At 43.5% G+C, this 14,494-nt stretch overlaps 1 protein-coding gene across 5 annotated transcripts in view; it reads right to left on the bottom strand.

The window, feature by feature from the left end:
- TBCK (TBC1 domain containing kinase) overlaps positions 1-14,494 on the bottom strand; it is a 330,567-nt gene that overhangs the window by 256,149 nt on the left and 59,924 nt on the right. For 4 of the 5 annotated variants that reach the window (XM_068231246.1, XM_068231264.1, XM_068231255.1 and 1 more), the window contains 4 exons: positions 13,470-13,543; positions 9,429-9,570; positions 5,261-5,321; positions 325-386 (listed from right to left, as the gene is read on the bottom strand). In XM_068231246.1, the coding sequence (XP_068087347.1) occupies positions 325-386; positions 5,261-5,321; positions 9,429-9,570; positions 13,470-13,543 (339 nt within the window). Of the gene's footprint in view, positions 1-324; positions 387-5,260; positions 5,322-9,428; positions 9,571-13,469; positions 13,544-13,638; positions 14,071-14,494 lie in introns of those variants that run through there. The other variant, XM_068231279.1, reaches the window with a different exon arrangement.

Below are 14,494 nucleotides of genomic sequence, written 5' to 3'. Positions count from 1 at the left end.
CGTTACACTGACATTGTTTCACAATGAATGAGGTAATCTTGTAATCTTTTGCACAGTCATTACAATTCATTGTCTGAGCTGTGTGGCATGAAACAAATATAACAGGCATTTATAGTAAGTAATCACAGCCACAGAAAATGGATAAATTCAATTGCATCCCTGTTATAGCTGATTTGAAACGTTACTATGTTAAAATCCATCAAATGTGAATTACATGCGCTCTACAGCACCATCTAGAGGGAATACGGCAAACCATCGCCTTTTAAAATGCATGTCACTAGCTCTAACAGCAATTTCCTGGGAATAGCAAAGTGATTCACACACCTTTATCACTTCCACACATCCATGTTCTTCAGCAAGCACGGTCACGATGTCATCAACACAGCCTGAGGGAGCAAAATAACTAGAAAATGAAGACCCAAACATACAGACACAAACACTAGCAGCAATGTATAAACAGCAAGCTGGGAATTACATGGCAAGTTGGAATGACAAAACTCTCAGAGAATAAAAATCAAAATCTTATGATTTAGTGCAGATATAGGCGTTGTTTTTATTTTTTCGTTTTTGCCATAAAAGAAGAACATTCCACAGAACTCATGGAGGAGATAAGAAAGACTCCGATTTGCTAGACTACACTCAGAGCTGCATGCACGAGCAGTTTACGTATCTGTGAACATGGACCAGCACATGCGAGGTACGTCCGCACTATATGCCTGGATGGACCTTCGTACACAGCAACGGTAACAATGCAATAGTTTAAAAAAAAACAAAAAACACTTGAGCATGGAACGCAAATGCTATGGTATCTATACAAACAAAAAGTCATGTGAGCTCTACCAAAACTGTCCTGTATACATGCTGGGGCACAGAGGTACAAAAGTACAAAATTGTGTGCAAAATTGATTTGTGTCTGGGAGCTAGGACGCTTTCTATACACTATAGTCTTTATACACTATAGTCTTTATACTGAATTTATCAGTGTTTTCCTAATGCCTAATATACACAAGATTTTCTGGGAGATTTCTTGCCAGATCGATTTTTTCAGGACGATCTGATTTCCGATCGATTTTCCGTTCACTTCTATGGAAAATCGATCAAAAATCAGATCGGACATGCTAGAAATAATCGATCTGGAAAGAAATCTGCCAGAAAAATCTCATCGTGTTTATTAGGGATGAAAGACATAACTCTGTCTCTTTACGCTGTGACATCACTTAAATGAAAAAACTGTGTTTGATTCATTAAAACAGGAACCAGTATGTCATTAAATCCTAATTAATCATCTGTCAACTTGAATCCATTTTTGCCATGAGATATATTCTTAAATGTCATAATTTAGTAGTGCAGAGTGGGGACCTTCCACCTTGCATTTTGGAAATTAGGTAACCACTTTACCTGATGTTCCCCAGTGATATTTGACAACTGCTGCAGACACTCAAGGGTTATCTTTGCCTCTACACTCACCTTTCCCCTACAAAAGTTTGTTTACGCTAGAGGGGACATCAAGATCGAGCACACATACAATGCAATTGACTTCTTCAAAGATACTTTGTGTAAAATTAACTTTGTAAGAGGAGCTGAAACAGAGCTTGTGTGCACAAACCTTCCTGAGCTTAAACATTACATTTTCTCTACACAACCTTTCAACTTTTACTCCAACGTTCTATATTCCTGTCTTGATACATCTATCCCAGTGTGAGATCTAATAGTACTCATTGCACCTCACATGTAATCTGATTATAATGTTTATATGATAGAATAGACATCTACTATTATGTCCTGTCCCACTTATCACGCTTTATGTGGAATCAAGCCCAATGTGTATTGTACATTGCATCGCACAAGTTGTACAGGAACCTTAGGTCTATTTATGCTTTAAAGCGGACCTAAACTCAGAACTTCCTCTCTGTGCTAAAAGATAGCAACAGCATCATAACCTTTAAATAAAAACATTTCTTTGGTAAAGCTGATACAAATCCTGCACCAAACCTGCAGTGTCTATACTTCCTGCTTTCATGGAAGCAGACATATTGTTAACATCCTGTGTTTACCAGGGCCGGATTTGTACTTTTTATCGCCCTAGGCCCACTGTCGCCAGCTGCCCCCCCCCCCCCCCCCCCCCGAAAAAATAAATAAAAAACATAAATCCATATTCTAGCACTGTGTCCCTCTCTGATCAAATAAGTTGCTTCATTGTGTGGGCATGTCTGTACTGGGGAGCGCAGGTTAATGTGGCCACTAATGATCCACTCTTTTTCAACCAATCTTACCAAATCAGTGTAGTAGAAGACTAAAGAGAGTGCATATATTGAATATTTACTATAGGCAGTCTCTTAAATTAGGGCCAGTGCACACCAAAACCAGCTAGCAGATCCGCAAACGCTAGCGATTTTTGAAGCAGATTTTCAGAGCGGTTCTAGGCATGTTTAGAGCGATTTTCTAAACATGCCTAGCGTTTTTGGAGCGTTTGTGTAGCAGATGTCATATTTTGTTACAGTAAAGCTGTAACTGAACAGCTTCTGTAACAAAAAAACGCCTGGAAAACCGCTCTGATCTAGTGTTTTTCAGAGCAGTTTTCCATTTTCCTATACTTTACATTGAGGCAGAAACGCCTCAGAAACCTAAAAAATGCAGCAGGACCCGAGTTTGGGGGAAAAACGAACCGCTCTGGTGTGCACCATCCCATTCACTTTCATTAGCAAGCACTTCTCACCCCTCAAGCTTTTTTAAAAACGCTCAGAACCGCTCTTGGTGTGCACCAGCCCTTACATAGAAATTATAAGACTGGGGGGAGGGATATAAGGGTGGAGAGGAGCAGTAACTGAAGAGGTGGCCAGGGTGAGGAGAGATCAGTGAGGAAAGAAAGGATGGGGGGGGGGGGGGGGGGGGAGGGGAAGGTTGGCAGGCAGAATTAATAACAGGAAAGAGGGTGAAAAAGTCAGAAGGGTAAGGCAAGAAATGAGGGGATAACCAGGGCTGGCGTTTCCATAGCGGCAAACTGAAAAACACTCACTGCGTACCTCCGTCTCTATAGAGACACCACAGCTGCCAGGCATGCCCCTACCCCTCCACAGAGGCACCACAGCTCCCAGGATGCTCCTCCCCTTCCAGAGGCACTGCAGTTTCCAGCATGCCCCTGCGTCTCCATATAGCACTGGGTTGACCCCCAGAGCTGGCTGCTGGGCCCCCAGGCCTCCTCTAATGTGAATAGCGGTCCCCCCAAGGCCCCTGTAGAGTCATGTGTTGCTGGGTCACGGAGATGAGGTGTCTGTGAGGATAAAGCACAGAGGAGCGTTATGGACATGTAAGTGCGCTCTGCTGCGATTACTCTGCAGAAGCTCCAGGGGGCCATTTATCATCTTGCGGGAAGACCAGGGCCCGGGGGTTTGCCAGCTGGCCCTAGGTGACAACCCAATACTACATAGAGTAGGAGGGGCATGCTTGGAACTGTAGTGGCTCTATAGAGGAAGGTGGGGCTTGCTGAGAGCTCTGTTTGTTGCCTCTATAGAGAGGGAGGAGCATGCTGGGAGCAGTAGTTCCTCTATGGAGGGGCATTCTGGGAGCAGTATTGCCTCTGTGGAGTGGGGGACATGTTGAGAACTGTAGTGCCTCTGTGGAGGGGCATGCTGGCAGTATGGATGGGCATGCTGGGAGTAGTGCCTGTATGGAGGGGCATGCTGGGAGCAGTGGTGCCTCTATGGAGGGGCATGCTGGGAGCAGTAGTGCCTGAATGGAGGGGCATGCTGGGAGCAGTAGTGCATCTATGGAGGGGCATGCTGGGAGCAGTAGCGCCTGTATGGAGGGGCATGCTGGGAGCAGTAGCGCCTGTGCCTGTATGAAGGGGCATGCTGGCAGCAGTGGTGCCTCTGTGGAATGGGGAGACATGCTGAGAGTTGTAGTGCCTATAGAGGGGGGTGGGGGCACTTGGAAGGAGCTGTGTGGTGCCTCTATATAGGGGACAAAAAGACCACCTAATGCTGCTTTGGGGGTGTGGAGAAGTTACATGCAGTTACAGTCAGCAGCTACTCACATACTTGCAGTTACAGCTTGACGTTATCCCCAGTCAGGAACCAGATCTTCCTGCTTTGTGGTGCCTCTCCTCGGAAGGCTGCTCTAAGAGCCATGCTTCTCCCAGTGTGAGCTCAGTCCTGATCAGCTGATCACTCTTTCACTCTCTCCCTCCCCCGTACTTTGCTGTCGGGACTCGGAGCAGCCAGAGGGGAGATGGGACAAATAGCTGCCTGCTGTGGTACTCCTCCTAATTTGTGCATGGAGGTCTTGCTCTGTCTGTCTGTGCGCCCTGAGGGTTTCTCTGCAGCATGGTAAGACCTCCATGCACGTTGCAGACGCCTCTGTTCCTTCCTACGTCGGGTCGCTGTGTTCGCAGCAGCTAATTGGCTACCTTGTTCCCGACTTCTCTGTAGCTGCCCGCTGGCTGCCTGCACGCACATACACGCACACAAGGACATGCTGCGGTGTGCAAAGCGGGCGGCTGCGGATGGACAGATCTGCACACCTGTGGCATTGTGGAGATGCGAACTGTCTGTCACGGGTGGCTCCCCACCCGCCCCAAACATTTTTCCGCCCTAGGAACCGGCCTAGGATGCCTGCCCATAAATCCGGCCCTGGGGTTTACCAATTAGCTCTCTACTATGGCAGTCAGCTGACACAGCTGCAGGATCAAATTACAACTTGTGCCTAGTCACAGATGCAGGGGGATTAGACAGGCTAAACTCTCTAAATACACACAGGGTGCTTTTCTATATGTTTTCCTTCTGTTCTGTTCAGGTCCACTGAGTTGCTATAAGTGTATACTGCAGGGGGGCCCACATTTTTTTTTTGGCTCGCGAGCTACTTTACAACCTGCAGAGTCTACGAGATCTAATCAACTCCCCCCATCAGACATAGGAATTCTTACTCCCCCTCCCCCCCCCCCCCCAAGCTTAGCGAATAGCTGCAGAAGCTAGTAGCTTAGCGAATAGCTGCAGCTCCACAATCCTCCCTTGCCTGGCAACCTGAAGGGGAGAACATGCTGCACACGCAAGAAGCCTGGAGTCACACAGCCTGGAGGAGAGGAGACCTCTCCCCTTCAGCCACCCCCCCCCTTTAGCCACGCCTCTCTCCTCTTCTCCCTGATGCTGCTAAGGCAGCGAAATCTTCTGATCATGACAGGACGCGGGCAGGCGGTCGTCAGATAGATCGCAATCGACCTATTGGGCACCCAGGGTATACTGTATAGGAAATAACAAGCACTTACCTACAGTAAGTATAAATTTCAGTTTCTCAGCTATGTCTAGGCTTTGAAACAACTTTCTGCCCTGTGAGAAGATGAAAGCACTTATTAGACAAAAATACATGAAGAAAAAAAATCACCATAGAGTTAGTACCATGAAGAATGTATTTATTTTATTTATAAAGCGCCAACATATTACCTAGCGCTGGACATTAATTTAGGTTACAGACAATATTTAAGGCTGACATACAGCAAAATGACAATACATGAATACAAGAAAGGCCACAGTATGAGTACAAGGTAATGCTTAGTCACTGGAGGGGAGCATGGAGATTAGGCAAGTTAGGTTCACTCAGATGCATAGCATGGGTTCACTGTAATGGAGGTGCATGATCAGGTAGGACACAAAAGGAGGAGGATCCTGCCCAAAGGCTTACAATCTAGAGGGAGAGGTAAGGACACGAAAGGTAGGGAACCAGAGTTCAGCTGTGGGTTTAGAGCATTTGTGAGAGGTAGTAGGCCAGAGTGAAAGAGTGAGTTTTGAGTTCTTTCTTGAAGATGTTGAAGGAGGGGGCTGCCCTAATGGCTGGAGGTAGGGAGTTCCATAGTTTTGGAGCAGCTCTTGAGAAGTCCTGGAGGCGTGCATGGGACTGGGTGATGCGGGGGGTGGTTAGGCGAAGTTCATTGGAAGAGCGGAGTGAGCGGCTAGGTGTGTACCTCTGAGTAAGATCGGAAATGTAGGTTGGACAGGTTTTGTGGACAGATTTGTAGGTCAGACAGTATCTTGAACCTAATTCTGGACTGGATAGGAAGCCAGTGGATGGATTCTAGGAGGGGATCTGCCATGGTGGAGCGATGGGAGCAGTGGATAATTCTGGCTGCCGCATTCATGATGGACTGCAGTGGGGCTGTTCGGGTTTGGATGTGGGGAGTGAAGGAGAGTGTGGAGTCCAGGGTGACACCCAGACAGCGGGCATGAGAAGTAGGGCGAATGGTAATGTGGTTAACAGTGACATGCACATCTGGGAGGTTCATGGATAGCCGGGGTGGGAAGATCATAAATTCCGTTTTGTCTAGATTTAGTTTCAGGAACCTAGCGGACATCCAGGAGGAGATGGCTGATAGGCAGGAGGAGACCTTGTCCATGGTAGTGGTGGATATGTCAGGGGTGTGGAGGTAGATCTGGGTATCATCTGCATACAGATGATAGTTAAAACCCATGGAGGAGATAACCTTGCCAATGGTGGATGTGTATAGGGTGAACAGTAGGGGGCCAAGGACCGAACCTTGGGGTACGCCCACCGAGAGGTGGTGGAGGGTGGACGAGGACTCATTGAAGGCGGTCATGAAGGAGCGGTTGGAGAGGTAGGATGAAAGCCAGGACAGGGCGAGATCGTGAATGCCCAGGGACTAGAAGGACTGGAGGAGTAGGGGATGATCTACTGTGTCAAAAGCTGCTGAAAGGTCAAGGAGGAGGAGAATGGAGTATTTACCTTCAGCTTTAGCTAAGGCAAGGTCATTGACCACTTTGGTGAGAGCAGTTTCGGTTGAGTGGGCAGGCCGAAATCCAGATTGCAGTGGGTCTAGCAGTGAGTTGGCATTGAGGTACTGGGTCAGGCTTTTGTGAACCAGACGCTCAAGGAGTTTTGAGGCAAAGGGGAGGATAAAGGACTTATTAAAGTTAAAGGACTGTTATCACACATTTTTACAAAACAACTTAAACTTAACAATGTAGTAATTTTCCTGTTTCAAAAGCATTTTGCATTTTTAATGCCATCCCTTTGATTAAACACAAGTGTACTGTGCATGCACCAGTGTAGGGGACTTTACAGTAAGTATTGACGACACTCTAAACCAGGGGTCGCCAAACGTTTTCCGTCAAGGGCCGGGTCAAAATACTTCAAACTAATGGGGGGCCGGAGTATACATGATATGATGTAGAAAACATTACATTGAACCTAGGTAGTGTAAACTATTACCTGTTTACACATGCAGCCCTTTTGTCTCCCATTTAACCAAAGCAGATATTAAACACCCAATACAGCATGTGCAGATAGTAAAAAAACTATTTTCGCCAAACAGTGAAGCATACACGGGGAGCAACCTGTCATCCCATTGGACAACAGTGTCGCCTGATGCAGAATTGGATTGAAAGCCAGCGAATGACTGCTCGCTGGCTTCCCTGTGGATTGATAGTACCAGCACTGGTATTCTATCTGCGAGACAACAATATTTAAAGATGCATTGGACCACATCTATAAGTAATACATTTTGTGAGTGGAGTGCCGGTGAAAAAGCCTCAGGGGGCTGCATTTGGCCCGCGGGCCTTAGTTTGAGGACCACTGCTCTAAACTGTCCTGTCCACTAGGGTTTACCCACTGTTGATGATTCTCTCCCGACTTCTAAATACAAACGTGAACAGCCACAATGCTGACATGCAGCTCCTGATCATGTGCAAACATTGCCAATTTCAGGATGTGATTTTATACTAGGCTGAGGGCAACACCTAGATCAGGCACCAACATTAACCAAACACAGACACTCTAGGTGCCTGATCCAATTCACGTTTTCTCCTAAGTTTTCTCTTAGAAGATGATTTTTAATCTCCTGTATAAACTAGCTTTTTGCCATTCTGCAATTGAGAAAGTACCAAAAAGTACGTGAAAAAGTACTGTCAAAATATTTTCTTGTTTGCTGGTGGCTTAAAAAGAATTTTATTGATAAGTTGTGAAAAGATCACCTAGGAGAAAACGTAGGAGAAATAATGAATTGGATCAGACCCCAGGTCACCCACAAGTTGGCTGCAACAATCCCTGTCTTTAATAGTCTTTATAATCACAGGTAGCAACTTCATTTGACAAGTACCAGAGAATGACTATTAGAGACAGGGATTATGGCAGTAAACTGGAGGTGACAGGGAGTGTCGGTCCATTATTAGTTGGCTAAATCTGGTTTGTGAGCATGTCCTGGGATTAGCAATGCTTGAATTCTGCAGCCGGCTATAGCAGGGCGATCTGGCAACCTCAGCTATTTTTGGGCATGATTATCTGATATACACATCCTGCTATTATAGAGGATATTACCTTATCTCATCATGTCACATGCTGCCTCGGGGACACTCTAAAAGAACCACTATCACGAAAAATTGTAAAATTTAAAATGTGTGTATACATATGTATAAAATGTACATTAGTTCCAGCGCAAAATACACTTTAAATTACTTTTTTCCTATGTCGCTTATAAAAATAAAAAACACAACTGACAAGTTTTGTGCTAGTCCATCTCAACAGGGGGGATATTCAGGGCTTTCTTTATTTCAAACAAGACATACTGAAAGGCAGTTGCTCAGTATATCTGCAAAAATAGTGTTTAAGTGATTAGGGAGGCAGACCAGTATATTTATATAGATTTTTTTTTCCATGGGATGCATTTGCACAGGAAATACGGAGAATCCCCCATGAGGAGATTCACTAGTCCAAAACATGTCAGATCTGTAAAATGTTTACTTCCTACTGTAAGGTCGCATTCACAGTGCCACGTTGTGGAGCTGCATTATAAGTCTTACTGTGAATGCGACCTAAATGACAGCAAAACAGGAGTAACACTAGTATTTTACTTTTTTTTTTTTTTTTTGCAATTGTGGTCCTTTAAAGATCCTGAATCAAAACCATCTCATTTTTGTTGTATAGGAAAATGTATTTTTTAGTTGTGCCAAATATCTTCAGAGGACTTTCATTAACTTTCATTAACCTAGATCTTTAGAAAACTTGCATTAACCAAGCACTTTTGGAATCGACGACAACAGCTTCTTGCTTTTACAAATTGTAACACAAAATATAATTCTATTACATGCCTATAAAACTCTGTGCCTAAATCAGAACGTTAAGACATAACAGCAGTGCTGTTACAAAACATAGATAGAAACACCTGTGGTTTCCCAGTGGGTGGGATGAGACAGTCAGTCTGACAGCAATTTTAGATCATTTTTAGCATATGACATTACTGAGATAAATAACACTCCCATTGCTCTTGAGTTACAAGTTGCTTTTCAGCAGATAAATCACACCCTTTCCAACGTTTAACCGCAGAATTCATCAGCTGTTTCAACACGTCTCCCATACCCACTTCTCTATGAACATTAGAGACAATGCTCAGATGCTAACAACAAACTGCACAATTTTCCTTTACATACCACACATAGCTCGAATAAAATCACACCCAATGACCACACATCTGACTTTGGTCCAGAGCGGCGAGGTCTTTCACGCTGAGTGGGATCTTTTGGCTTTACAATACCCTGAGCAATGACTTCTGGAGCTAAGTAAGATGGGTATCTAGAGAAGAATAGAGAGTATAGAGTGCAGATCTTAAAATCGCATGTAGGACTGGACACATCTAAAGGATATATTAATTATATTTCTGCTTATTCATTCAGATATACAGGATCTTCTCAAAAAATTAGCATATTGTGATAAAGTTCATTATTTTCTGTAATGTACTGATAAACATAGGATTTCATATATTTTAGATTTATTACACACAACTGAAGTAGTTCGAACCTTTTATTGTTTGAATATTAATGATTTTGGCATACAGCTCATGAAAACCCAAATTTCCTATCTCAAAAAATTTGCTAATTTCATCCGACCAATAAAAGAAAAGGGTTTTTAAAACGAAAAAAAAGTCAACCTTCAAATAATTACCGGTATGTTCAGTTATGCACTCAATACTTGGTCGGGAACCTTTTGCAGAAATGACTGCTTCAATGCGGCGTGGCATGGAGGCAATCAGCCTGTGGCACTGCTCAGGTGTTATGGAAGCCCAGGATGCTTCGATAGCGGCCTTAAGCTCATCCAGAGTGTTGGGTCTTGCGTCTCTCAACTCTCTCTTCACAATATCCCAATATATACCCAGGAAGACTGGGGAGAGGGAAATGACAAAATGCCTGAAGTCCAGTGTCAAGTACCCACAGTCAGTGATGGTCTGGGGTGCCATGTCAGCTGCTGCTGTTGGCCCACTGTGTTTTATCAAGGGCAGGGTCAATGCAGCTAGCTATCAGGAGATTTTGGAGCACTTCATGCTTCCATCTGCTGAAAAGCTTTATGGAGATGAAGATTTCATTTTTCAGCACGATCTGGCACCTGCTCACAGTGCCAAAACCACTGGTAAATGGTTTACTGACCATGGCATTACTGTGCTCAATTGGCCTGCCAACTCTCCTGACCTGAACCCCATAAAGAATCTGTGGGATATTGCGAAGAGAGAGTTGAGAGACGCAAGACCCAACACTCTGGATGAGCTTAAGGCCGCTATAGAAGCATCCTGGGCCTCCATAACCCCTGAGCAGTGCCACAGGCTGATTGCCTCCATGCCACGCCGCATTGAAGCAGTCATTTCTGCAAAAGGATTCCCGACCAAGTATTGAGTGCATAACTGAACATAATTATTTGAAGGTTGACTTTTTTTTGTTTTAAAAACACTTCTTTTATTGGTCGAATGAAATATGCTAATTTTTTGAGATAGGAAGTTTGGGTTTTCATGAGCTGTATGCCAAAATCATCAATATTAAAACAATAAAAGGCTCAAACTACTTCAGTTGTGTGTAATGAAACGAAAATATATGCAAGTCTAATGTTTATCAGTACATTACAGAAAATGATGAACTTTATCACAATATGCTAATTTTTTGAGAAGATCCTGTATATCATGCGCCATTGAATCCTTTTTATGCCAGCTCTGTGTAAACAAACTGATAGGCACCTGTACATAAATGAAGGGATCCTGTAATTTTCCCCCACATAATTAAATTTACATTTTAAAGCAAGGGATGTTCAGTATCTTGACCCAGTTCTTGTACCGCAATGGACTTTCATTGTGAAAACACAAAGATATGAAATTAGGCTTTTGAATGGTGCTTTTGGAGAACAAACATTGTGGTTGACTCACAAAGGTTACTTATTTTTCACCCTAACTTTAAAGAGAACCCGAGGTGTTCTTTTTGCAAAAGATAATAGGACACAGAAGCATGTGCTCCGCACAATGATATGCCTCTATGCCCTTACTGTGCGCTGCTAGTCCCCCCCAGCTCTGCTGTCCCCCCCTGAAAATAGCGGCAGGTTAGCTACAATCTGCTTTTGTCCCACCCTGAAAATAGCGGCAGGCTAGCAACAATCTGCTTGTCGCTAGCCTGCTATTTACCTTGCACTTGTTAATCGCTGTCTCCTCTGCCTCGCACCACATTGCCTCCTCCCTCGCATTGCTCCCCGCCTCTTTCGGCTTCCTCCAATCTGAAGCTAAGCCACAACCCAGGTAGTACTTCCAGGGTCACGGCTTAGTTTCTGATTGGAAAAGGCTTAAAGAGGCAGGGAGCAATGCGATGGAGGAGGCAGGGGAGACAATGCTTTGGGTGGAGGAGTCAGCGATTGACAAGTGCAAGGTAAATAGCACACAGTAAGGAGACAGAGGTATGTCATTGTGAGGAGCACATGCTTCTGTGTCCTATTATCTTTTCTCTAAGTAGTGCTAATGCATGAGATAAACAGATAAGAAGAGCTAAACCATGAGTTATGTCAAATAAAGAGAGCTAAACCATGAGTTATGTCAAATAAAGAGAGCTAAACCATGAGTTATGTCAAATAAAAAGAGCTAAACCATGAGTTATGTCAAATAAGGAGAGCTAAACCATGAGTTATGTCTAACAAGGAGAGCTAAACCATGAGCTATGTCTAATAAGGAGAGCTAAACCATGAGTTAAGTTAGATAAAGAGAGGTAAATCATAAGTTAAGTCATTTAAGGAGCAATAAATTGTGAGTTAATAAATAAGGTGAGATAATTTAACAGAAAAGCTTTGTGAATAAAGCCCATTGTGAAAAGCCTCATCATCACCTATCGCTTCTCTTAGGTCAGGGCTTGGCGAACTTTAGACCGCATGCCTAACATTTTTCCTCCTCCCTCCCTGCAGAATTGCGAGCTGGATGAAAGGGAATGGTTAATGCACCTAATCGCTGCTTCCTGCGTCGGGTCTTGTGTAATACGCTGGCACGTCCTGATGGCGTGTCACATGACGTTGCTGTGGCCATGGAGATCCGACACTGAAAGCGGCGATTAGGGGAGTGAACCATTCCCTTTCACCCCGCTCACAACTCTGTAGGGAGGGAGGGAGGAGAGGAATCGGGCCATCCAGCGACGACCCGATTTCCGGTACACGGGCCGTGGTTTGCTCAGCGCGGTCTTAGATCATTGCAGACGCCCTTCTTCCTTGTCACTGTGTTATCACACGCTTCAATTTGCCAAATCAAAAAACAAAACAAAAACATGTAGTATGAGAGCCAACAGATTTTGTATACTATAAACAGATTATGTAGGAAACCACCCATAAAACAAAGAGGTGATAAAATTGGTCAGTCTCTGGCCAATCAAAATTAGATGTGTACACGCACCTATACCCTCTTAATTCTCATGGAAGAGGCAAGAATGTACTTCAGCTTTTAGAAAACGCTTTTGCAGTTTGCTGTAAGCCTCGTACACATGTACGAGGGAAGTCACCCTGCAGTGTAGGGGCGATGCTGTGTTGTAAGCCTGAAGGCTAATGACATGTTCTGCTGCTATGCGGGGAATAGGGGAGAAAGAGCTTATGGAGTGTCAACGAGAAGCTTCTCACGCAGGCAGGGTGAGTGAGGAGACCAATGCTCTAGGCCGTCAGTCGGAGGCATTAACGGTCTCTGTATACATACTAGGTTCATGACAGTAGTGGAAAAAACCACATGGTATGAGGCAGAGATCAGAGCAACTTTATAAAAACTTGACCACAAGCATGGAGAGGACAATGACCTCTTACAAACATGTCTCACTGTTAAAAACGGTAACTGATCTATGCCCATTGACTTTAATGACCATACAACAGCAACAACTTGTGGATTTATTGGCAATGGAGTAGCGGATTATGAAAAATATTCAAATCTGTTATCCTCAGACATCTTTCGGCTTGATCCGTATTGTTTGACACTTTTGGTTTAAACTATAAATGTATACAAAGACAACAACATACACAAAGCTTACAGAATTGGTGACAATATGAATTATAAATAAAGTAATGGTGTTAATAAAGTGAACGCTGCCCAGACCTTGAGTGAACAAAATACATTTTAAGAGCTGCAATTCACGTTTACATCGAGCTTCTACTGCCATCTACTGATCATTTATAGGAAGGAATAAGAAAAGTATTTTACATACCCTATAGGAAAATCGACGTCTGCTCCATGATCGGTTATATAATAAAGACCAAATTTAGCCATTTTGATATGTCCCTAAAACACAAGATGTATTAAACCGAATGTAAAATAAGTTCAATAATAGCTTACTTACAAAAACATGGTTTTAACAGTGCACAGTGTCATCTCACCTTGCTGACAATAGCTGCAAAACCTGCTCTCTTTCATGGGTCTGCTACCTTGCCTTTTCTTAAAGAGAAACTCCAACCAAGAATTGAACTTTATCCCAATCAGTAGCTGATACCCCCTTTTACATGAGAAATAGAATGATTTTCACAAACAGACCATCAGGGGGCGCTGTGTGACTGATTTTGTGCTGAAACCACTCCCACTAGAGGCTCTGAATACCGCGGTACTCCTGGCAACTGTAACAATGTTCACACACAGGAAATGGCTGTTTACAACTGTCTAACAGCCAGAACAGCTAGAAACAGATACATAACATGCCCACAGTAACAATGTCACCATGTAATAAATGTCAGAATGTGAATCTGGGAGAGGAAAGATTTTACAATGGGCAAACACTGACTAAATCATTTATACATAATTATGGTAAAAATGAAGCACTTTTTTATTACATTATTTTCACTGGAGTTCCTCTTTAAAATAGGCAGAGGAGGAACCTCTGCTCCAACAACCCTGGGACCTGCATGTGTACTGGACCATTATTTTATTTTCTCTTGTTATTTCATTTTCTCTTACATGGAACATTTTGACTAGCTTTATAAAGTTAATTGCCTTTCAGTGCTGTATTTGGTTTAAACGCTTCCTAAACTGAGCACTGAAAATATGTCATCATTAGTGAGTAGTAGTATTTATTTATTTATTTGTTTGTTTTATTTATAAAGCGCCAACATATTACGCAGCGCTGGACAATAAATAGGGATACATACAATATTTAGGGGTGACATACAGCAAAATGACAATACCTGAATACAAGAAAGATCAGATCATGCAGCACAGTATGAGTACAAGGTAATGCTTAGT

Source organism: Hyperolius riggenbachi, chromosome 1 (genome assembly GCF_040937935.1).
Source record: "Hyperolius riggenbachi isolate aHypRig1 chromosome 1, aHypRig1.pri, whole genome shotgun sequence".
NCBI classification, from domain to species: Eukaryota; Metazoa; Chordata; class Amphibia; order Anura; family Hyperoliidae; genus Hyperolius; species Hyperolius riggenbachi.
Note: the sequence above shows the minus strand (reverse complement) of the source record. Positions and strands in the feature narration are given on the sequence as shown.